The following is a 24,245-nucleotide window of genomic DNA, read 5'->3' on the forward strand; positions in this document are numbered from 1 at the left end:
CCACATGCAGGGCCACCAACCTCCCCATTTAATGGTAGACCAGTGAACAGTTAATGAATATACCAATGTTACGGTATAGCAGTGTACAATTAATGAATATACAGATGTTATGGTATAACAGAGAGCTTGGCTATGATGTTATTACACCAAAGCAGGAAACAGAAATGATAGGTGCACTCACCCTACCCTGGGCTCATATGGGAAACTCCAGCGGAGTGGATCTCCAGAAAAGATCCTTCCCTACTTGTGGTCAGCTCTTAAATGGGTCTGGGAGAGGTGCAGCCAGGCTCCACCCCTTCCAGCAGTACAGGAGAATTGCCTTCACCTGTGCTCCCAGGGCTGACTCAGTGCTCGCCTCAGGTGGTCAATCAGAGGCTCAGGCCATGATTCAGCAGTCCCCATACAACCAGGCTGCCCAGTGATTTTGAGAAAAGGAGGGTCTCTTTACCACATGCACACATGCTCTAATCAGAATATGAGAAATATTTGCCAGGGTTTTAACAACAAAATGTGTTTTCTGAGGGCTACACTGACTTCCTGAGACAAGCAGGGTTTTGAGGTTGAGGTCCATCCAGGCTTAATTTCTACTCTGAATTTCTGAAAGATGACTGAAACACCTTTACAGCAAAGGCAAAGTTTTATAAGAGAGCTAAGTAAAGTAGAAAATATCTTAGAGAAAAAGCTTTAGGTATTTTGAGGTCATTCACCGAGCACTCCCTCTCTGCCCACTCTGTCCTTGCAGGCCAGCTTTTACCTCCAGCCCAAAGCTTAGACTCAGCCCAGTAGATAACCTGAAGAGCAGCAAATAACACAACTCCCCTCAAGCGCTTGGGAAACTTGAACAGTCTCCCAGTCTCTTTACAGGAGCTACAGGCTCCCAGCTCCACTTGTAACTCTGCTGCTGAATTCAGCTTGAGCATATTCAGTAAATCCTCAAAAGCAGGGATGGTCTAATGCTCCCTACCCCATCCTGCTCAGTCGCTTCCTAAAGGAATATGACACACAGCTAAGAACAGGTAGGTAAAGCAGGTACTACCCATCACAAAGCAAAATCAAAGTATTATCATGTCTGAAAGCACTACTACACAACTACTAAGAGACTTCTGTAAGTAATTGTCTTCCCCCACTCCCTTTGCAGAAGAAGCATTTATGCAAGTACACACTCCAGGATTCCACCCACAGGGATAATTATATTTACAGAAACATGCATTTGCTTCGTGTGGCTCCCCAGTACGAGTTGGAGATGCTCACAGCCTAACAGCCAATTGACAGTAACGAGGTAAGTGTTCAGATGAGTCCTTCTGCAGATACTAATCATCATTAATCCAATCTTTTCAGCATCAGATGATTCAGCTCAGGTTCTAGACCTCCATATTAAAAAAAAAAAAAAAACATAACCTGTAATAAGTAGAACACGAGCTGTGCCAGCCCTCCTGAAGTCAGTTCATTCTGCACAAGCAAGAGAAGTCATGCACACACCAAGTACATGTTCACAGGCCAAGAAAGTCTGGAGATTGAAATCTCCAACACAAAGTGTCGTTCAGATCTCCCTGCCCCCTTTATTTATTGATAAAAAGAAAAATTAACGTTTGCAACAATACACTTCAACCCTTGTATCAAAAGCCTCCCGCTGACTGGTGTTCAGTGTCCTACCAGCAGGTGGCTCGTGGGACAGAGCCCAAGAGAACTGCATTGCTCAGCAGGAAATTCCTAGAAAAAAAATCTGCAGTGATGCTCACTTAATAAATAGTACACTCTACAGTAACTTAAATAAATAAGCATCCTTAGAAGCTAATGCAGATGGAAGGGCAGCAATACCAGCATATCATTGAAAGCTTCGACACCTACTTTGTTAGATGTGGTTGCCCTGTTGCCAAATAGATTGCTCTCAAAAAAAAAAAAAAAAGAAACAATGATTTGCTCAATCTAAACACACAGAAAGTGCTAATTAGCTAAAGCAGATTCTATTTGTCCTGCCAGTTCTTCACTAATCACATACAGACTTTGCATCTCAGAACTCAGTGTAATTCACATCTAACGTTTCCCCATGCAATTCCATCTCTGCATAAGTGTAAGCAGGCTCTGCAGCACTCCATTTGATGATGGCAGAGGTACCAGATGGCTGCATATTTGCAAAGAACTCCTGACGTTCTGTAAAGATTTGTTTTCATACAGTTCAATATACTTCCCACATTTTAGAACCATAAGTTTACAGATGCAAAGCTATTCTCTTTCCCCATCTCTTGGTCTGCCAAGAAATAAAAATAAATAAATAACTTTTCTTACACTTGCACAACCAGATACTTAGCACCCAGAGCAGGAGCACTGGGTAAGGAACAAATGCCCTAAGTTATGCAAATGTCTAAGTGATAAAGCAATTTCCCACTGCTTTTAATATGCTTGGAGCTCTTACACCACCTCACACAGGTGTGTGTGCATGCTGTTACTGCAGAGCCAACAAGACCTCTTGCTCATGCACAGCACAGCCAACTTTCCAGTTGCAGGAGGACAGCCACAGCAGCCTTCCACAACACAGCCCCATAACACTCCTTCCCAATGGCAAAGGGTTGCCCTCGGGCCAGGGCTCACCCATTCGGTCACCTGATGCAGCACCGCTGCTGCAGAAATCTATGCAACCAAGTGCTTTCACAAATCTCTGCAGTTTCTAACCACTAAGAGCCCAGAGCCTTGCTTATTTCTAAGGGCTGTGTCATACCTGACCCCATGAATAAAATACAAAGAACACAGCGAATCCAGGTCTTATTAAGATGGAAGCTCCCAGAATCCAAAACTACTACAGGCTGGCTAACCAGCATTACGCCACAACACACTGATCAGCCAAGCCAAAGCTGACAGACACTTCTAAAGCACAGAACCCCCTTATATGTTGAGACAAGGACTTCTATGCCTAAACCTAGGGCCTACCTGTAAGAGACACACAATGGTAGGAGCCTGCGGCAACTCTCTTCGCCTTCACATCTTCCAGGCCTAAGGAAAAATTAGTCTTATAAACTTGTACAAAAGATATCATTTTGTGCACAGCCATGAAGTTATATCAACGTATGCTTGTATGATAATGAATTTTATAACGAAAACCCCTGCTTCTGGGTCACAGATGCTAAAAGACTCAGCATCATTGTTCCCTGTGGATTATGAATTTGTACAGATTCTGTTTCAGATGCTCCATACTTATAACACCAAGCAGCTTCATAAAAAGAAACATTACATATCACTGCAAAATATATTTCAGCTCTATCACCTTGACAAAGAAGTCAGACTCCAGGATTACCTTTTATTTCACAGGGTTCCTTTGCAGTCCAGAACAGAGGGAGGCTTTTCCCCTGGTGCGCACGCTTTGCCCGAGATGCCATGCCAGTTCCCCACTGAAACACCAAACCACTCTCTTCCCAAAGTGAACACACAGAGATTAAAACACAATCACCACCAATAAAATCACTTAACTCAACTGAATAATTAATTAGTTTTAAAAGCACTTTCGTTTTCAGTGACTCGAATTATGCTTTGCGTGTTCTTTATGCCAAAACCAAACTTTACCAGGGTTATCCTTCTAGACAACAACTACAGTCTCATCACACGAGTATAAAGAGTAGCTAAAATTCACCCTTTTTAAAATTTTTTCACCCCACTTAGGTCATTAAAACACATTAGAAGTGCTCTTCATGTGTTCCAGAAATGAGAAAACAATAACATATTTACCTGTAGCAGCAAGGGCATGTCTCAGTCCTGCAGCAATACCCACTACTTTCTCTTTGAGGGACTGCTCAAGTAAAGAAACAAAACAAAAAAAAATGTTTCTCATATTTTTGCCTCTAAAAAGCAGAACATGCTGAACACATTTGTGGGGCACAGTGAAAATAGCTCTCGATTCCAGCCTGCACATCATAATGCACACCAACATATCATTGTTTGCTTTTAGAAGATGTTCCTATTAACTTTTGTCAGCCATGCTTCACTTCCATCCAAGCACTTAAAAGGACACAAAGCAAAAGAAAATATTTCAGATGAATGAATGGTCCACACTGCCACTGCCACCATTTTCGAGGCACTACACTGGAGTGATGTTCTGTACCCTTGTTGCTTCCTGGGTGCATCAGGTGAGGAAAGCCCTATTCACTAGAGGACCAATAGCTGTCCTTCCTTCCCTACAATAACCAGACTGTCACAAAATCCAAAAATCACAACAGAGCAGTGACTGGCATAGACCACGAGGCTACTGTTCCTGTCTGAGAGTCCTTTCTGCTCTCACTTGCGTTACACGGAGAGGATGTAAAAGCATTTCATTAGCATTCTTCAAGTAAGAAGCTACAGTGTAAATTAGGGATTAATTAGAATTCCCATGAGAAATTTATTTACACTGTTAGGCTTACAGCCAACACTAAAGAAGCTTTTTTTGGTATGGAAGTCTCAGTTCTTACCACTTAAAGCATTTTAATGCAAACAGTTTGAGGCTACATTCGGAGCTCCCTACCCACAGTGGTGCCTCACCTCCAGGTATCACCACAGATCTCCACACAACCTACAGGAGCAGCACCAGCTCTGTTGCCTTTAGCACTTACAGTTGAAGGTAGTGGACAAGAGAGAAACTGTTAGTTAACTCTCTATCCTATTTCCTTGGAAGCTCGTTGACAGAACTAATTTTGTTCAACTTGGACACAGGTTTTTTTTCCAAGGGGGGATTATTGCTGGCCTATTTTGTTCTACATGTTCCACCCTTCAAATTGTTAGTCACAAATGTTGAATGAGGTATAGCAAAGATAGCAACAGCCTGCAGGCATATAACTTATCTGGTCTCTTACAGAGTCAAGGTAAAACTGCAGCTGAAGTAAACTTCTGTGGTTTTGGTAGCTTTAGCATCACTTTACAACACCTGAACAGACATTCTGCAGATGTTATCAAGATGTGTTAATGAAACATCCTCAGCTCTAAGGACAGAGACAACTTTCTGTTGTAAGAGGGCAGCTCCCTCACATAACAAAAGAAAGCAACCGTAGCATTTCATTTCTGGGTCAAAGACCATCACTGGTTGTCTACTCAGTAAATTTACTTCATCAGATAGACTCCTTTAAAACAGTTGAAGAGTCAAGCTTAAAAGCTCACTGAGGTCACCAGACCTTGTCATTGCTGTAAGCAACAGAATGCACAGAGCTATAGAGCAGTTCCTTTTAAATCCTTACCTCGATCTTTTGTGGAATCAAACACGGGCCTGAAATTTGAGGAACTCCTAGTTGCCCAAAAGCATTAGACCCACAGGACAGAACAAGGCCAGCTCCTGCAAACGAAAGCATTAGAGAGTGATCGCTGTATCTTTGAGCAAAAGCAAAGCATTATAACATTACAGCAGGCAAAAAAACAGTGAAATAACTGGAAAAAAAAAGACCATCTTCTCAGGTCTCTGAGGCCACAGACTTCTGATTTTACAGCATAATGATCAGTTAAGATCTGAAGCTCACGCACAATAGCTTTCAAGCAGCTTAAAACCTGTGAGTGCACAAGCAACAGCAATGTGAACTGTCAGCGTGTTCTCCACACCCCCATACTCCCCCAGCTCCTGCAAATATGGGCTTACCTCCTAGTATGATTGTAAAATCCCAGCCACAGGCCACTTCTTGCACACAGAAGCCAGACAGGGCAGCGCACAGTGTAAAACAGAGCACATTTTCTGTGTGATTCAATCCCAACTGCCCTTCTTTGTTATGGCCACATACAAAGAGTTCTCCAGCACCTGGAACAATTAAAAAAAAAAACAACAAAATCATGCTCAATTCACAGAGAAGCAATGAGATCCTGCAACAAAGACAGTAATGATGTGTCATTTAATACACTGAATCGCACAGAGACAGCTACTTCTGATGAACCAGAAACATCTTTGAGTAAGCACAGATGTCAAGAGCCAAGGAGGACAGCTCATACAGCAAAACAAGAACCTGTTCTCAGAAGAATTTCACACCATTCACACCTGCTCATACCCCTTTGTTCCCGTAGTTAACTATGGCATATAGCAGAACCTTCTGAAGACCAGATGCTATTTCCTGTTCCTTACCTTCTTCGGATTGAATAACATCCCATTTGACTCCTTCCCTCCTCATCCTCAACAGAGGACAAGTAACGGTTTTGTATTAAAAGCTATTCTGTCAAACGGGTTTAGAAATTAGCCTCACAAGGTCATTAAACAGACACAGAAGATGAGTAAACAAAGGAATTTCTCCAAACTATTAAGTTGATAGGCCCAGGGGGAGCCTGTTTTACAACTAAGAATTGATACTTGCTCAGAAACAGAAGCAGCATATAGGTGGCAGCACCGCACCAGAAAGGAAAGACATTTTCTCCTGGCTGTTCAAGTCACGCACTCCTTGCAAGAGCAATGATCTTACCAGTGATAACTGCAGAATGTCCTCCTCCTCCAGTGATGCTCCTGATGTCTTGACATTTGCAGGAAACATCTTTCAGTGTCTGAGGTACCAGCACATCCTCTTTATGACCAAGGCCAAGTTGTCCGTAGCTGTTTGCACCCTTCAAACACACACAGACAAATAACATGGGGAAAAAAAAGTTAACGACAAGAGATGCATGTAGCTCTCCTCCTGCACCACCGGGTTGATCGGGAACATGGCACGGGTTAACCTGACACTACCTGCTCCCAAAAATCCCCCAAAGGACAATCTTCACTCTTACAGCCATCACACAGGCGCTCATAACTACAGAGCAGGGCCGTCCCAGATCTGCTGCCACTAAGGCCACCCTTGCAGCCCATAGATCACTGTTCTATACAGGAATATGCTTGCTAAGACTGCAGGCTAACACCTGGCAAGGCTGAACGCCTCCTTACAAATGAGAGCCACCTGTTCAGTGCTAATGGTGTTGTTTGCGCCAGCGTAAGGCACCAAAATGAGGTGAGAACGACACGCTGCATCGTCCGGGAACGTAAAACAGCAAAGCAGAAGCACTTATCCATCATTAAGTGATTCTTCTACCTTACAGCGGACAAAACAAGAACGTGCCGGCACGCTTTTACACACGCGGCACGGCGGTGAAGCACCAGGGAGCTTCTCAGCCACTTTACGGTCTCCAAGACCGAGACGACCGCAGACCAAGAGCCCGAGCAGCACCCCGCGCTGCCGCAGGTGGAGGCCCCGGGTGGGAGCAAGCCCGCCTCGCCTGCTGCCCCGAGCTCCCCGAAGGACTTGCCCCGACCCCAGGCAGGGGCTGCTCTCGGCGCTGGCTGGCGTGGCAGACACCTAATTCTCCTCAGAAGGTCCGACACGTGCGGACTCCGCGCGCCCTCAGGACGAGGCAAGGAACGGCAGCAGCTGCCCGCAGCACAGCGCGCTGCTCTCCTCCCGCCTCACAAGCAGCAAACCAGCGGGCACCGGCTGTCAGAGCCCGTCTGTTTACCCGCCCTACAAGGCTCGAAAGCCCGTCCTCACGCCGCTCGTGCCAAAGGCCGGGCAGACCCGCAGCACGCAGCCCGGCCGGAGGAGCCGCACAGCGCACGCCCTCGCCCTCCTCCCGCCGCCATCTCGTGGCGGCAGCCGTCGCGCCCACCTACCCACGCGCGCAACACCGCCTCCATGGGGCTCGCGCCCTTCTCGCCGCGGCCAGGGAGGAAGAGGCGGGGCGGGACGGGACGGGGCGAGGCCGCGGATCAGCACGGGCGCCCGCCTGGAGGCGGTCGGAGAGGCAGCGCCTTCAGTTGGGCTGCTGCGCCTGGAAAGGCTCGGTGCCGTCGTGGCTGCGTGCTGCTCACGCGGAGCCCGAAGCAGCCCGGCTGCATCCAGACAGCCCGGCTGGGCACCGCGGCCGGTCACGCAGCAGAAAGACGAGGAAACCTTTAGAAGGGAGAAGACAAATCGCTTCTCACTGAAGCAGTTTGCAAGAGAATGAAGGCACGGGTGCAGAAAACCCCTTTGTCGCAGTATAAAACACGCAGCCTCAGTCAGAATGGTTTGTGTTTATTGCTGAAGTGGTGAAGGAAAATTCTACCTGTTCTACCCATTCCCAGCAGGATGGTACACGTTTACTTAGTTGACATTTAAAGCCTCCACAACGGTTTAAAATATGTAAATTGTTAATACTCTACCTAGCCAGAAGGGTTGGATGTTGAAGCTGAAGGTACGTGTTGTTAACAACGCGAAAACGCACCTGCCCTACATTGCTGGCAGCACATCGCTGCCATGTTTTGTTACACTGATGCAAATAAAGACAACATTCCTGTTTCTCTCCCCAGCAGTACCCGTGCTAATGCAGCAGGTGTGAGGTCTGCCGCTCACAGCGTAGCTCAAAGATTTCAAGTAACACAAACCTGTATTCCAACACCGTAACAACCTTATCGTTTCTAAAATGCAGCTGAATGGTCGTTGCTAGCACAGAAGCAGACAATACATCTTCCCTTACTACTTCAAACAGGTTTCTTCTTCAGAACGAGGAAGTTCCTAACATCTATTTAAAAGTGTAATGTAAGCTGTAGACCACAATTTTCATGCATCCAAAATGTTCTTAGAAAAAAAATAATAGCAATGGTGGATTAATAAAGTCATAGGAGAATTATCTAGACTGGATTTAAATAGTGAATGTATTTGGAAAGATGGCTTACAAAGCAGATGCAGCTTATGGAAAGGCATATGAAACAAGGGGAGGGCCAAGAACAGAGGTTCTTGAAAGTCCTTTCCAATTCCCAAAGGACTTGGACCAGCGTATTGAAGATTCCAGTTAATTTTTCCAGCGACCTCCACAGTTGCAAGCTGGATTTTCTCGTAAGAACCACATATGGAGAACCAGGGTCTAGCACGCACTCCACAAATCATCAATTCAAATTTATTACACCGTCTACATACATAAATTAACTTCATAGACAGGGTTGGCAGCAACAGCAGACAGCACAGCTCCATACAGCTCTACAGGATGCTTGGAAATATGCAGTCCTGAAATCAGGCAACTTTACTGCTATGCTATACAGACAATTCAGCAGGACACCACTTCCCAACATTCATAAAGAGTTCTTTAGAATAAAATCTCATAGCTGAAAGTATAAATATTTGTGTTTATAGCCACAAGATCACAGTCACAGAATGGATTGGGTTGGAAGGTACCTTAAAGACCACCCACTTCTAATCCCCTGCAGAGTCACCACCCACCAGATTATAATGCCCAGGACCCCATCCAACCTAGCCTTGAATGCCTCCAGGGATGGAGATTTCCATCAAATATTTCTACCTTTCACTTATTTGCTTGATGGGGAATACAAGTGTTCAGGCCTAGCAAGGAAGAAGCTAAATTTATCTTCATGCAGTTTGCAAGGTTAATAAAACAATCAAAGGGATGTCTACGAGACTACAAACTTTTAAATTCTGGTGTTACTTTAGCACTGGGCTTCTCTTAGTCCTGTGAAACTACTTTGGATATAGGACTGTAATTCTGAAATGGTTTTAGGCTTTGTGCTAAGTCAGAACCTGATGGCTTGCTACAATCCTGGCTACATTTACTCAGCGAGGGAAAAGGCAAATGGTATTTCCTTAGTGTCTTCCCTCAGGTGTAACACCATGGACAGCAACAAAACTCCAAACTCTTTGAGGTGACAGAAAATCTCCTGAAATAATCAGTTAGGCTTTCACATAATAGCTCTGTACCTCTGTGTTTTACTAGAAACAGGCCACTCAGTACAGCTGCAACTCTTTGGGAGCAAGAATGATCCCTATGAAAGGGAGATATGACCCCTCCATTTTGTCATAACAAACTTCCAGATATTTGTGTCCCGGTACCTGAGCTGTAATCATTCAAGTTCTGAACCGGAACATTTAAACTTAATAGCACAGACTAAGAAGCACTGATTACTATAGCTTCTATGTTATGAGGTCTACACTACTGCAAAATTAGCAACATAGGCTACTAGCATCAGAAAGACATTTCCCTGTGCCAAATTGTTCTACAGTTGCCTCATGAGCCACTCTCTGAAGCATCTGATCCTAGCCCTGATCCACAGACCACAGTTTTGCTCCAGCCTAGTGATTTCTCTCTTCCTCTGCTAGCTTCTCCAAGGCAACACCAGGACTTTATCTGCAGGGAATGGAGGTGAAGGAAATACATTCTGTAAGGGACTTTAAACAGAAAAATAAGTTAAAGTGAGTTAAAGTGATTATCTTTACGGGCTATTCACTCTTCCATTAGTAAAGGAAAGTTCTGCATACAAGACGTTACGTGCCTAGAAAGAGACAAGTGGGGAAAAGAAAGAGTTGCTGAGCGCACAACGCGAATGATGGGAATGTTAAACTTCCAGCTGCTTGCCCATCTTGCTGAGGGCATCGCTGACAATGTCCAGCTCATGACGCAGCTCATTCACCACACTGGCAATGCTCTTGGTGTCTTTCAGGATCTGCACACTTTGAGTATATGGATTGTACTTCATGCCAAATGGACGTTTGATGGTTTTTGCAAACTCTCTATTAAAGCAAAAAAAAAAAAAAAAAAAAAGAGGAAGTTTAACCAGAAGACAAATGTATCCTCTGTGTGCAGTCAGTATCAGTAATGACTTTTCAAATCACTTACTTTCTTAATGATCATTATAATTACTACGAAGTTCATCATCTCTCCCATCCAGTACATGGGAGACCAATTAAATATTAAACTCAGCTTTCCAGCCCCATAAAAGGTTATTATAAAATTGTGATAAGAATGAAAGGATCTGGTGCTGCCTCTGAGAAACACAGGAAGTCAAGAAAAAGCATACCTCATCTTCTCCTTTGCTTCTTCAAAGCTTTCAGAAACAAAGTAAACCTCCTGGAAAGTTGTAATGAGGCATTCTTGCTTGCAGGTGATCTTTGGATCAAAAGGCTTGACTTTGGCACTGCCAGAGAGCGAGTGCTAAGTAACATCATGTGTTATCACGTGCCAGAGGAATATCGCCACCGAAAGAATCCACAAGGAAGATGATACAGATTAAAAAGTGAATTAAAAAAAAGATGAGGTGAGACCACATTTAGTGCATTGCCTCTTAAAACATGTCTGCAGCTGAACAATGGCTTAAGCATAACAAACGTTATCTCTAAAGGATTGTGTTCTGCCAATACAGGTCAAAGCTGCTTTTAAACAAGAACAGTATTTTCAGAATCTGGTTAAAACAGTAGAGTCTTTTTCTGAAAACAGGTTACTTGGAACTGAACATACATCAATCATCCATTCTGCTTCCTCAGAAGGACACAGGAGCTGCTCAGCACATACCCAAAAGCACATGCCCTGTGACTAACCCCAGTGAACTCACCTAAAAGTCATCCCCACAGTAGGTATTTTCAGAATAAATATTTTTAAGAATTATACCTGATAAATAAACATGGCAGAACAGCGACAAAAATACTCAAGTATGAGCCAAGTAAAGAGGGAGGTAAGCCGTGGATATTCTTACCTTGAGCTCACTAATAGAAGAGAGCAAGCCAGCCCCATAAACTCTTAGCTGTCCCTCTTGCTTGCACAGGCCAAACTCTACAGTGAAAAAGTAGCACTGAAACAGAGAAGGGAGTAAAATAAATTTATCCTTCAGCAAAGGTTTTGTGGTGAACTGGATGGGGGCTCTTCTACTCTCAGGAAGTATCAAACACCTGCAAGTCATTACTTGGTTATCATTCTCAGATATCTAAAGCGAAGGGAACCTAAATAGAAGAGAGAAGAACCACAGGATTATGCGCTTCTAATAAGAAAGTCTGATGACATAGCTGGGACAGAAGCTGCTCATCCCAGTAGAAATGTGGCAATTTAATCTGTTTTGAGAAGCACTGTAATGATATGAGAGATTCGGCTTAAAAGAAACACTAGATAGACAGGACCTTAACAATTGAAAGCATCAATCCAATACAGGTTGTTCCTTAGTGGTCTAAAATGTTAAAGATGTTCAGTTTCCTGATGTTCAGGACTCCTGCAGGTATGTGGCAAGGAATGCCATTTTCTTAGATGCTTTACTTCTGGTCTCACTAAAGGTAGGAGAAGCTTTACCACTAGCTATGACTGGCAGTTCTTTTGTAGCTGGAATCAATTATTTTTCATGTAAAGTTTTCACGTTTCAGTATTTCTGTCAATGTATCAAGAAACTGTTATCCCAGAACTAAGATGAGTTTGTGTTATTTATTTGAATTTCTCGGCTGAAATGTACCGAGTGCTAGTTTCACATTCAGTGAAAACACAACATTTCAATTCATTTTACACATTAAAGTAACAGTTCAGTGTTTTTATATCTAATCTATGTTCTCAGAAGTAGAAAGATATTTTCTGGAGGAAACAGACCACAGAATTTCAAGCTGGAAGAAGTTATCTACCCCTAGAAGTTGCATACTTACTTGACCTAAGTGAAGTAAGAAAAATACCTGTCACATCTTTCTTAAAATGTATTTTTTGCCTAGCATGGAAACTTGTTCTATGCTCTAAAGCTAAGAGTCAGGTCTAGCAGCTGGTGCAGCTAATGTTGAAATGAATCTCCACATTAATTAGAGCTAGAGGGATCAGCTGAATGAAGCGCCAAGCTTTAAGTGGGATCACTGGGCACTGAAACACTCACTGTTGCCAGTTTTTGGACAGCCTCATCTGATGCCCCAAGTGATGCAAGACCAATTTCCTGGGAGAACTGAGCAAAACTGGGTTCAGCCAAAAGAGGGACATGGCCTAGGAGCTCATGGCAGGTATCACTGGAAAAGAGGGAAAAAAAAAAAAAAAAAAAAGAAAACTCATCTTTCTTTGTGATGGAGAGAAAAAGTAGCACCACTAAACAGCGTCTTGTGTGAAACTTCATTATCTGAATAATATCCCAAATACAAAGAAGCATCAAATCAGGTTTAGCTAAAAGCACATCACACCATTTCTACAGAAGTACAGCTGCTCCAGTTTTCAGATGAAGGTGTCTAGTATTAAGAACACAGTTCCAACTGAACTTTAAACTGCCCACGATGACAACTGCTAGAGTCCTTCAATTACATGCTCTCCTTCTGAAAATCCCATGCTTATGGAGGTGGCACTTGAGTATGCTAAAACATCACTACATTCAGCGTGAAGACTGAAGTCTTCAGCACCTTCGAAAATAAGTTTTCTTGCTGGTATTCTTGAACAGATTTTAAGTAGCTTGGTATTGGGTAGCAATACTCAGAAACACACGTTTCATTCTACTCACGGCTCTGGTGTGTAGAGAGGGTCCGAGCTGTGTCTAACATACTGAGTGCAGTGAAAAACTCTGAATGCTAATCCTGCCAAGAAGTCTCTGGGTGACAGATACCCAGCAACAGGGCGAATGGTGAAACCTGTGCGCTCTAAAAAGGAGTGGAGAAAATATATGTTAGTTTAAAGTAGAAGTCCATAACGTTCCCATCTCTGCTACAAATGGGGTAAGATCCACATCACTACTTTGGCTTAAGAGCACATGAAAAAAATAGGCATGACTAGAAAATTTAGGCCTAATCTTGAGGATGGCCAACATTCAGTAGAAGTGTCCCTACCTCTGCGTAGGTGGATTTCTTAAGATTTCATGCCTACAACCAACAGAATACAGTTAGGTATCACTTTAACCAGTCCTAAGTCTCTTTAGAGTTAGCATGGCCCCCCAAACCATCACTGCATATATTCAGGACATAATACATTAAAAACAGAGAGGCCAAAAAGCCTCTTAAATGACCAGAATGAATACAAGCAAACATTTTGCTTTTAGGTTTCCCAGCCAAAACCAAGAATCTTTTTTTTGTGCCCACATAGTAACAGTGTGATTTGCAATGACTTTAGTTCTTCTCCATGTGAGAGAAAACTAATACCCTACCTTTCAGGAACCGGGACACATCTTCCAGCTGGGGGATATTGTCTTCCCTGTACCCACAGTATTTGGTGAGCAACGGCAAGTTTTTAAGGTACTCTCTGCAGGCATGAGTTGGGTAAAGCTTGTTAAGCTCTCGGTACACAGTCCCCCAAGTCTTGATCTCCTCCTCTGTGAATTCAATCTTGGGAATTGGGTCACCACTACAAGGAGATGAGGACAAAGGGACATTCCTTGGTAAATGGCTTATAAGGATGACTCATTTACTTACTATTATTGTTCAACATTCATATGGCTGGGACAGCTGGTCAAGCTTAAGATTTCATTACACTGTCAAGTACACGGGTAAGATCAGGTCTGTGCCCTGGAGAACTTTTAGGCCTGCTCACTCTTCCACCTAAATCAACAGATAGCAATCCTTGCATTGATTTCACGGGGGTCTGAAAGCTTCAGTTGTGTAAATAGTTTCTTAAGTGTTCAAACAGTAACTGCAAAATCTTTTGTTTTGGGAGCTGGGAACACATCTTCTTCCTTGTAGTATCTCTCTGTCTGTATACAGTAACTTTCCACTATCTTTTTTTATTTATTTTAGGAAAAGATAATCCCCTAAATTAGCAGCACATTAAGTGGAAGAAACTAAACATGCATGTTAGGTAAAAATCATGCTGCCGTGCAGAGGAGACAAGTGTATGCCTGAACATATCGACTGTGGTCCATCCTAATCAACCCTTAAGATCTTGATTAAAGTAGATTAGAGCAAGGCTGTGATTTGAAGGCTGCTGAAAGCAACTGGAGTGTCATACATTGCCTCCACTGCCAGCCAGATAACCAGCACGGCTGCTGCTTTCCCAAAAAAAGCTCTGTTAACAACACATCTGCAGTAACTGCCTGCATGCTGTGGTGGCCAGCTGCATGAACACAGAGAGCCATGAAGCTTTAGATATCTGCCATTTCTAAGTCATTCCCAGTTGAGGAATTTGGTGTCAATATTCACACAGGCAACAGTAATGCAAAAAACATGTTCAGAAAAAAATGCTTAGTGCTGGGCTCTGAAACTCCTCCAGCTTTAAGAGCTCCCTCCCCCAAGCAGAATCTCTAAAGACAGAAGCTCTTTGAATTCCATTTCACAGAATTCTTATCTACGCATCGCATGCTCTATTCTAAACCAGGAAATAAAACTCAAGTATTAACATTTGCCCAGAGAGTTTATAACTCCGTGGTCAATGGGCTGTCTAGCAACTTTTCCTCCCCTTCCTCTCCTTTGCAAAGGAGATCAGCCCTGGCAGCGTATGCATGTCCTGGACAGACAGCTGTGTAGATGTGCTGCCCACTCCCTTCCTTTGCTACGCCCATTTCCAGAAAAGGGGGGAGAGAACCCAGTGCCTTAACACACCCCACTGCAGGAAGCCCATGCTGACATTGCTGCCCGTTTGGGGATTAGTGCTGCCACAGATACCACAATGCCCATGCAGCCATGAGCTGATTCTCAGACTGACTAGAGACCCAGGAAGCTGTAAGGTGGCCTAGATCTACCTTTTAATCTTGCATTACCTAGATCAACCTTTAAATCTTGCATTAAATCTCCCTTCACTTTATCCTTCTAGCTCTGATTCCTGAGACAAGTATATCTCAGTGAGATCTGAGCCCACGGAACATGTACCAGTCCACTCTGTTGCTATTTCAAAGCACCTAGATGGCTTTCGCTGGAAGAAGTTGAACTTACTGCTTGTAGTTCATAGCCAAGTCTGCAAAATACTTTCGCCTCTTACGATAGACATTGTCTTTGAAACCCTGGGGAGAGCAAGGAGGAAAGAAAAAGCAAAGTTAAATGGGTTTTCAAGCTGTAGTATATAAGTTAATTTAAAGCAAGATACTTGAAAGTTCTTCAGTGGTAAATATTAAAGTATACTATATAAGATGGAGAGGAACCTCATAGCTGTAGATCAAAATGTTTATTAACTGTAAAATAAGCAAATATGTCAATTCAAAGCAAATATCAGTCGTTTTATGCATGCAGTATATATTCAGAAGACAAGGCTCCTTTTAGACACGTTAGCATATACACAAACTTGGTCACTTTCTTGCTTATTTCAAATTACGAAAGAAATTGTCCATTTGTACTGTGCAAATTCTAATTAGTTTGCTCCACCTGTAGTAAGGAAGAAATAGAGAGGAAAAACCAAGCCTGTCTCACAACAGCATTTTGTTTTTGTACTTATGTGACTGCTCAGGGCCCAGCCCCAGTCTCCTCTACATGAGCAAGCTTCACAGAAAGGCATAGGAGCCACATTCAGTATCAGCCCTGCCTGAACTAGGAAAAGACATGAAACCCCCACGAGAAGGTTCTTAGACCCCCAGAGACACTGCGGAGGGAACAAGAGAGAGGAGGAAACGCTTCATGTTTTAAAAGCAAGTTCCACAATGTACTTTTCACTGAGCGTTGTGCATGGAAGGGGTAAGATACTTACTGGATGGTCGGCATCCAAATCGGACCCGTACATCAGCACTCGGTTTGCACACTTATCCAAATCTGAGATCTTCTTTGGATACCAGGGAATGTTCTCCATCTCTATGGAACGCATGGAATCCACAAGGTTATTAATAATGCCAAGCGTGCTGACGGAGGAAATGCTACTTTCAAGTCTGGCTATGGCGGTTACAGGCAAAATCTATAAATTAAAAGGGTTACAAACAGGACAAGGGAGCCTGCTGCCTATCTGGCACCAGCCTCCAGTTCATACTTCCTCCTCTGTCACTGCCAGTTTGCCCACAGACTGCACAGCATACTCCAAATCAGAAGATTTGGGGAGGAAACAGTTAATATGGGTTCTCAGTGGCCCTGACTGTTGTTAGTATTAATGTTAGAGCGGCAGCTAATGGCTGCCACGGAGCAAAGACCTCCTTGTGCACAGCCTTCCAGGGCACAAAGCACATAAAGGAGTAAGAGAACTGATTTTCATGCAGTCCTTGGACAGAGTGGAGAAGGTTAGAGTCCTCCCATCCTGCTTCACTGGCAAGAAACGCTGCTCTGTGCATATGTGCTCCAGAAACATCAGGCTTTACAGAGGGAAGAGGAAAAGAAGGAGGCAGCTTCAGCCATGTAGCCTCAGAGAGACGCATAATTAATTTCACTACTGAGGATTTTTGGGGTTCATTTCTTTGGAGGCGATTTTTGGTGTTGTTTTGGTTTTTAGTCAAAAAGCTTTTAACAAGTTCTTGGCACAGCTGCTAATACACTGTAACTACCAAAGGATTTTTTTCTCTCCTAATGCTCCTCAGTTTCCTTAGCAAGGATGGGGAAATTGTTCAGATTGAGATTCTCCTTTCCTAGAGCTAGAATAAGAAACTTTTACCCAGCAGACACCAGATCTTCCCTTTCCATGCCTACTAGCCTGTGCCAAGCATGGTGGCTGAGAAAAATATGACACTGATTTTGTGCTGCCCCGAGTTCTGAGCACTTCATCGTCTAAGAGCAAATATGAAGAAGATTTGAAGCATCTCCAATTACTTTGGAGAAGCCACCTTCTCTTTCACACTGATATAAGCAACCACATATTATGAAAAACGTTTTAAAAAAAGTCTTTAAGTCAAGAGCTGCATGAGGAAATGGCAGAACCCATCTCCCACACTGTCCAGTACCTGAATTTAACTGGTGTATATCAGTATGCCACCTCTGATGTCGTGGAGCACCAGCCCAGCCCTCAGTCAGACTCTGCCTGAATGTGGCAACATCACAGTGGCTTGCATCAGCCTCTGCTGGTGCAGGGACCCCCACTTACAACAGTTATACTGTGCTGAGAAAAGCCAGGAGAGCAGATGGCCAAACAGCCAGCTCTTCTAGAAGACACCAGGCAACAAAGCCCTGCTCGTGTCAACCAAACCATGCAGCGATGGCACAGAAATACAAACCTGACAGCTACCCATAGCTGTCTGGAGCTACCCATAGCACTATGCATGTGCACATACAAAGTAAAAAGGTTTCAAATTAGCACACTGAGAAGAGCAGTAATGCCTTCTCTTTACCAGCGCTGCCCCCTGTACTTACCATCTTCCTGCACATTGAAATGCTCTGCTGGGTTCATAGAGACGATGCTGACGTGGGATTTGAGGAGCTGGAAGATCTCATTCAGTTGTTCTCTATTACTGTCACAGTCAACAAAGATTTCAAACTCTGAATTTCGTCTCTTGGATTTCCGTGACTCGATGTGCACCAGGTTCACATGCTTTTCCTGTTTTTTAAGAGGTAATGTTTTCAAGCAGAACGACTAAAATCTAAATTTCATTCTTTAAAAACAAAAGTATTCTGCTGACACAGCATATTCACCATCTACATGAAGGTATTTTAGTTAATTGGCTCTCCTGGTAGTAGCCTGGTTTTTGCTAGTGGTGAAACTGATTTTTAAAAAGCCACCTATTCCAAAGAAAATGAAAGACTTTGAGTTCTTTTGGTTTCATTTCATTGAAGAGAAACACACTAAGGATGTTTAATTTCACAGACCTTTTTTCTTTCATCCTGTCCATAGGAAGCTGATCAGTGACTTGGTCTAGGAAATCCACAACAATGCCAATCACATTGCCATGGAATTATCTCACAAGCAAAGGATTTAAAAGCAGTCATTTTCCAGACATGAACTTCACTTTTCTTTTATTTGAAAAACGATTTAATCATACGTCTTACACCAGGATCATGCAGCAACCCCCAGGCTCAGACAGGCAGGGCCAAATGATAGCACAGTAACAGTGCCACGTTCCCTGCAGGACAGCAAGGAAAGTCAAAGGAGCACAGTGGGACTGCTGCACTACCTCTGCCACCTTCAGTCCAGCCAGGCAGAGTGACAGCAGCACTGCAGGCAGCTCATCAGCACCCCAGGTGTGTATCATCAGCACGTCCACTTCTTATATGCAGCAGAAACAATGAGTGCAATCCTTTTTCGTGAAGGAACAAGAGGAATCTGTTCCAATTTTTTGTTAAGTGCAGAAGAGTTTTTAAGACATTGAGCCAGCATCCAACTTCTGAGGCATACGTGTACGTTTGTGGATAATTTTGGGTGCAAAACGGGAGGCACGTTAGGAATCACATCCTTAATAAACAGATGTAATTAATTCCACTGTGTGCCAAACCTACCTTTAAAATAATAAACAAAAAGTAGATCCGTTATAGAAATATAATTATTGCATACCTGAAAGAGTTTTAGAGCTTTTACAAGGCCTCCGACTTCATTCTTCAAGGAAAAAATGATGGCAGTTCTTCCCCTTTCAGGCACGTGGTCTTTGTTCTCTTTATTATCTTCAATCATCATGTAGTTGGACTTATTTAGCTACATGTAAACAAACAAGGATCTGAATCACAAGGAATAGGTGCTGAGCAGGGCTACTCCAGGCAGAAAAGAAAAAACCAAAACCCCACAATACATGGGTTATTAGCTTTCCCCAAGTGCAGACACTGCTCTTTGTTTAAACCTAACCCCACTTGGATGATGCTGCTGTAGAAGCAATGAAGTGTCCGTCATAAATGGACAGTGGATTTTGAAGGCATAAACCACAGTGGATTTTGAAGGCATAAACCATGGGGCTAATTATTCAACATGATTTATAAAAAGCAGGGTGGTTTGATTCCACACTCAGGATCACTGCCTTCAGCTCATGAGATCTAGTATAGCTGCAGGTAACGTTACAAGGTGCACAGCTGGGACAAACCACACGTACTGAAAACGCGTGTTCTTATTTTATATTTTAGTAGTTTAACTTTGTGCTTAGGGTCGGGTGACATCATTTATTAAGCAACATTTCTAAGAAACAAACAAATAAAACACAACACCACGCAGAGTATCCTTACACTAAATTCTACCAGTGACCTCTAACATAAATTTGAACAAATTGCAGAAGAGAAATTCAGATGCCTGCCATGCCAGATGCACATCATTTGCACCTTTAACCCTAAACCAGCATTAATCTTTGGCTTTTAGTACAAGAACGGACTGCTAACAGGTCTGCATTAATGCAGCAACCATGTTGGTGCAGGACCAGAGCAAATGCAAACGCAAAAGCAACTTCTCCAGTTTCACTATATTCCCTATCAGTAACTGAGCTCTAATCATGCCTGACACCCTGCCTTCGTGTGCCATCACTTACCAGCCCTTAGGAGGGTATGGTGGCGAGGAATCATTATTGTGCTATATTAACTGACCTGGCATCAACATGACTTGCCTTCATGAAAGCACGCAAAGAGGGCCTTTCAAGTTCAAAAAGCTATTAAGTGCTTTCTGGATAAAAACTGCTCCTCCTGAAGCCCATAGCAATCTCTTCCCTTTCCCCCCCAGGAAAACATCACTCCCCATAGGATGGATACTTAGCATTACGTGCTGCGGCTCAGTTCTTTGTATCGGTAGGTATCCAACATTTAAAATTACCCAAAAGCACCTGTCTAAAGGAAAGTACATTGCAGAGCTGAAAGCTGAACACCAGAACACCTTTCAAACGGGTATTTGTCACAGATTGCCATTACCCGTACTCCTTACGCAGCTGGCTGCTTTCTCGCTGCACTCCTCACACCCTTCCTAGCAGGGAAGGATGAAGACATGTGACCCTACAGGTGGCTGCAACTCAGCATCACCTTACAGGCGCGTTTTTCAGCCCCACCGAAGATCTTCGCAGTTTTGCTCTGACAAGAGACCCAAGCCTTTGCCAAGCTGTTTTTTGTTGCCCGTTTGATTTTTTTCCTCCACGTGCCGTACCGCCGACCCGTGCCGACATGCCTCTCCCCTGTCTCCTCCAGAAGCACGGGCCGCCCCCAGCCCCGCTCGGACCTCCGTCCCAGGGCAGCACGGCCCGCCCGCCCCGCGCAGCTCACCTGCCCGCCGGCCTCCCGCGGGCACGGCGCCCCCTCCAGAGAACCGCCGCGCCGGGGCACGGCCTGCATGGCGCCCTGCGACGGGATGGGCAGGGCCGGCCGGGCGGCCGCTTTATGGAGGGGAGAGCCGGCCCTAATCCCCCCGCGCGGGGCGGAGGAGGAGGCGGGGGCGGGAGGGGCCGCCCGGCGAGGGCTGCGAGAGCCCGCCGTGGTTTTTCCCTCCTTCCTCTCCCACTCCCTCATCGCACCCTGCGTGCGCCCGTGCCCGCTGTTTGCTCTCGGGTCAGACGTGGAACGAGGGGATTTGCGCTACTCAGCTGAAGGCAAAGCGCTCCCCGGGAGCGAAACCCCTCAGAGGCTTTAGGGGTGCAGCCCTCCAACACTGCAGGACTGAATGAGCACGGCCCTAAGTTGCAATGAAGCTGGAAAAGCCAACCTATTCCAGCTGGGAACAGGATACATTTCATGACCGGGTGCCTCGATTTTCCTTTTCATACAGCACACAGTACTGCATTTTCTTTATGTCTTAGCTCTACACCAGACGGTTTCCCTTCTTGCTCGCTGAACATTTCACCCCATCATACAAGCTGACTCAAAAAGCAAACAGTTCATATCACCTTTATGCAGAATCTTAAACATATGAGATACGATATTCATCATGAATCTGCAAACAAGGCTCAGGAAGGTGCTTGTGATAGATGACTGCTCCACTGGCTCTCCCTGACCCATCACACACAGCAACAAGGACTGGCATCACTCTGCTGTAACTTGCTGGCATTACGCCCTGGGTAGCCCTGCAGATGCAGGTGAGCATCTTTTACTGGCTGGGTGCTCCCTGACAGCAGCCAGCTCCGTTGCCCCTGTTTTCTTTTCTATCAAAATGCTGAGCTCATCCCTCATAGTATTTCCAAAGAAAACACAAAATACAGTTCTCATTTCCTCAGAACTGTCAGAAGACAGTTGAGTTCAGACCGCTTTAACTGTGCTTTTTTCTCCAACAGCTGCTTCAAGGCAAGCAGCACAGCAACAGCCAAGGAAATTTAACCTAACATGAAAACAGCTCATTACATAAAACGATAACCTGGGCACCCAGAATCTCGTGGAACTGATTAAACTCAGCTCACTGGTTGAGCAAGAAGCCCTCACTGACCACAGCTGATGCTCTACGATCTGAAAAGGCAGAAGCGTGCAGCATGAACTGACTCAATTATAGCCTGCCCTCACTGGGTGCTCACTGGAGCCTGCTCTGCTCTCCACAATTGGCTTCCAGGTCCTGTGCACACACAGATCACTTGGGATGAGAACTGTGTTTCACTCAAAAGCCAGCAGCATAACCTACTATGTCAGAACAGTAGCCTTGGCCCCCACGACAGAGAAGAGCAACATGGCACAGCAAAGCCACCAGCAGGTAAGCGTAGAGTGCAGCGCAAAGAATATTACCACATTTGCAGTGCTGCCCATCTCACCCTAGGAGGTAAAGAGTGACCCCGAAAGCATCCGAACTGGCATAGAGCTGAACAGGAGCTGCTGAACAGGAGCACTGACACGGAGAGAGGCCACAGGCTCTCAGCAGGATGTTAGAAGCCTTGAGGGACCCTGCAGCAGGAAGGAATTGGGGAGGACAAAGAGAACTTGGGGCACAGGGAAACAGCCCTCTCCTTGTGTCACAGGAGAAGGCAATACTGTGATTTTTATTTTCGTTTTTTTAAGCCCACCAGAGATTTCTCACATATAGCCTCTCATACATGCAAAGCCCTCCAGACAGATAATCGGCACCTGAGGATCAAGTGCAGGTCTGACCCTGCTCAGAAGTGGGTCAAGCTGATCACCGTTTTGCAAGGCAACGTTTTGTCAAGCAGGGCTGCCATGAGACCTGTCACACTGGCACCGAACAACCGTGAATGCTCCAAGAGCTGGCTTTCAATTACATTATCCGCTCGTAATTCCTCCTGTTAAATGAATCCTCCTTTCCTCAGCAGCCTCTGGCTCCAAGTGAGAGGGGGTGGCAGAGAGAGAAGTCCCATGCCTTCTTGGCACTTCATGGAAATAGCTCCAGGAACGCAGTTGTAGATAAATGCATAGGGAAACATTTAGGCTGATAAGAGTTGAGAGAGGCTGTCGCACATCCAGGCTTTGCCCTTGATAGTAAAGAGACTTTCCTTTTTTTGCTGTTCTGTGAAACGGACCAACATAAACCTTCAGTGCCACATCTCCTTTCCTCCCACGGGGAAGAGCTCTCCATAGGGCATAGGTAAAATAAGTAGGGGCTCATCTCAGCTGTTACATCTTTCCAGACACAGGACAAGCTTTCCATTCACCAACCCTGGGAGAGAGGTGGTCTGTGGAGATTAAAACAAAGAAAGAAAACAAAAACCCAATGCAGCGCAGGGGTTCCTGAATGCTCCAGTGCTAGGGGAAAGAGAGAGACAGAATGAGAGGGTGATTTTGTTCAACAAAACCACTCATCGTAACTGATGTGGCAAGAGCCAAGGAAAATCAGAAGAGAAATGAGCTGCAGATGTTAATCTTCTGCTGAAAAATGGGATTAACAGCTTGGATGCTGCAGCACTGAAGGAGAGAATCAGTGAGCCCTAAGGCTCAATCCCATCAAGGTCACCAGTGTGAATTACCCCTTCTCCCTGACTGGCAGGAGAAAGTGCTCTAATCTCCAACGTGGTAATTTTACAGCATCACTGCTGGGATAGAAACATCTTCAGCCATCCTCTGGGCTTCACTGGTCCAGCCATCTCCCTTTCCAACTAGAGCATTTGCCTGAGGCAATGTGGCCACTTTATACCTTTTTCTGAGAAAGGTATAAAGTTTTAAATCCTTGAACAAAACAGGTTTAATACGATTTAATACTAAGTCTGCCCTTATCATAACTACCTTCCCCAGGAAAAAAAAAAAAAAAAAAAAAGCCAAAACACATTCTAATCACAACCCTCTGTCTTTCCATTAATTAACAAGTCATATCCAAGAACCACAGAGCATTTTGGCAAGCACTATGGAAGTCACAGGGAAGAGTGAAGATGAACATCATCATGCATTCCTCTGAAACTATTTAAAAAGTCCTAAATTTGCCAGAACTAATAATGAAGAGAGGGAGTTCAGTCATTTCCTGAAGATGCCCACCAGTCACGGAATGATAAAGTGGTTTGGGTTGGAAGGGACCTTTCAGCCCCAGCCTGTCCCAGCCCCCTTGCTGTGGGCAGGGTTGCCCCCACCAGCTCAGGCTGCTCAGGCCCCATCCAGCCTGGCTTTGAAGGGGCATCCACCCTTCAGGGATGGGCATCCACAGCCTCCCTGGCAGCCTGTGCCTCACTGCCATCTGAGGAAAGAATTTACTCCTGACATCTAACCTCAATCTCCCCTTTCTTAGCTTAAAGCCACTCCCCCTTGTCCTATCTCTATCAGACCATGTGAAAAGTTGTTCTTCCTCCTCCTAATTATAATCTCCTTTCAAGTGCTGGAAGGAGTCATTTCTTTTCAGTTCAGCTTTTACACATCTTCATATTCTGCTCGTGTTTTATAGATGCTGTCATTCATGTCCTGGTGCCTGAAAATCTAACTCATTTTCTTCTACTTGATTTTCATCTTCACGAA

General features: G+C 44.5%; 2 protein-coding genes across 3 annotated transcripts in view; both read right to left on the reverse strand.

Moving 5' to 3' along the window:
• Window positions 1-7,591, reverse strand: part of SERGEF (secretion regulating guanine nucleotide exchange factor) — a gene marked incomplete at both ends in the record, with an annotated part of 126,909 nt that extends 119,318 nt beyond the window's left edge. The window contains 7 exons of the mRNA XM_079536889.1: window positions 2,926-2,988; window positions 3,290-3,403; window positions 3,718-3,781; window positions 5,196-5,290; window positions 5,588-5,743; window positions 6,393-6,531; window positions 7,568-7,591. Coding sequence (XP_079393015.1) covers window positions 2,926-2,988; window positions 3,290-3,403; window positions 3,718-3,781; window positions 5,196-5,290; window positions 5,588-5,743; window positions 6,393-6,531; window positions 7,568-7,591 — 655 coding nt within the window. The remainder of the gene's footprint in view (window positions 1-2,925; window positions 2,989-3,289; window positions 3,404-3,717; window positions 3,782-5,195; window positions 5,291-5,587; window positions 5,744-6,392; window positions 6,532-7,567) is intronic.
• Window positions 7,592-10,279: 2,688 nt separating this feature from the next.
• On the reverse strand, window positions 10,280-22,956 carry TPH1 (tryptophan hydroxylase 1; the record flags this gene model as incomplete). Of its 2 annotated transcripts, none has more annotated exons than XM_079537613.1 (11): window positions 10,280-10,454; window positions 10,742-10,875; window positions 11,414-11,509; window positions 12,557-12,683; window positions 13,163-13,298; window positions 13,799-13,995; window positions 15,516-15,583; window positions 16,261-16,361; window positions 17,838-18,021; window positions 18,973-19,110; window positions 22,767-22,956. In XM_079537613.1, the coding sequence occupies 10 exons, from the start codon at window positions 19,090-19,092 to the stop codon at window positions 10,280-10,282; spliced, it is 1,338 nt and encodes a 445-aa protein (XP_079393739.1). The 2 variants fall into 2 exon arrangements, with proteins under 2 accessions (XP_079393739.1, XP_079393740.1); XM_079537614.1 differs by lacking the exon at window positions 22,767-22,956 and adding an exon at window positions 20,643-20,711.
• Between the last annotated feature and the right edge of the window lie 1,289 nt (window positions 22,957-24,245).

Source organism: Tetrao urogallus (genome assembly GCF_951394365.1).
Source record: "Tetrao urogallus genome assembly, chromosome: 6".
Taxonomy (NCBI): Eukaryota; Metazoa; Chordata; class Aves; order Galliformes; family Phasianidae; genus Tetrao; species Tetrao urogallus.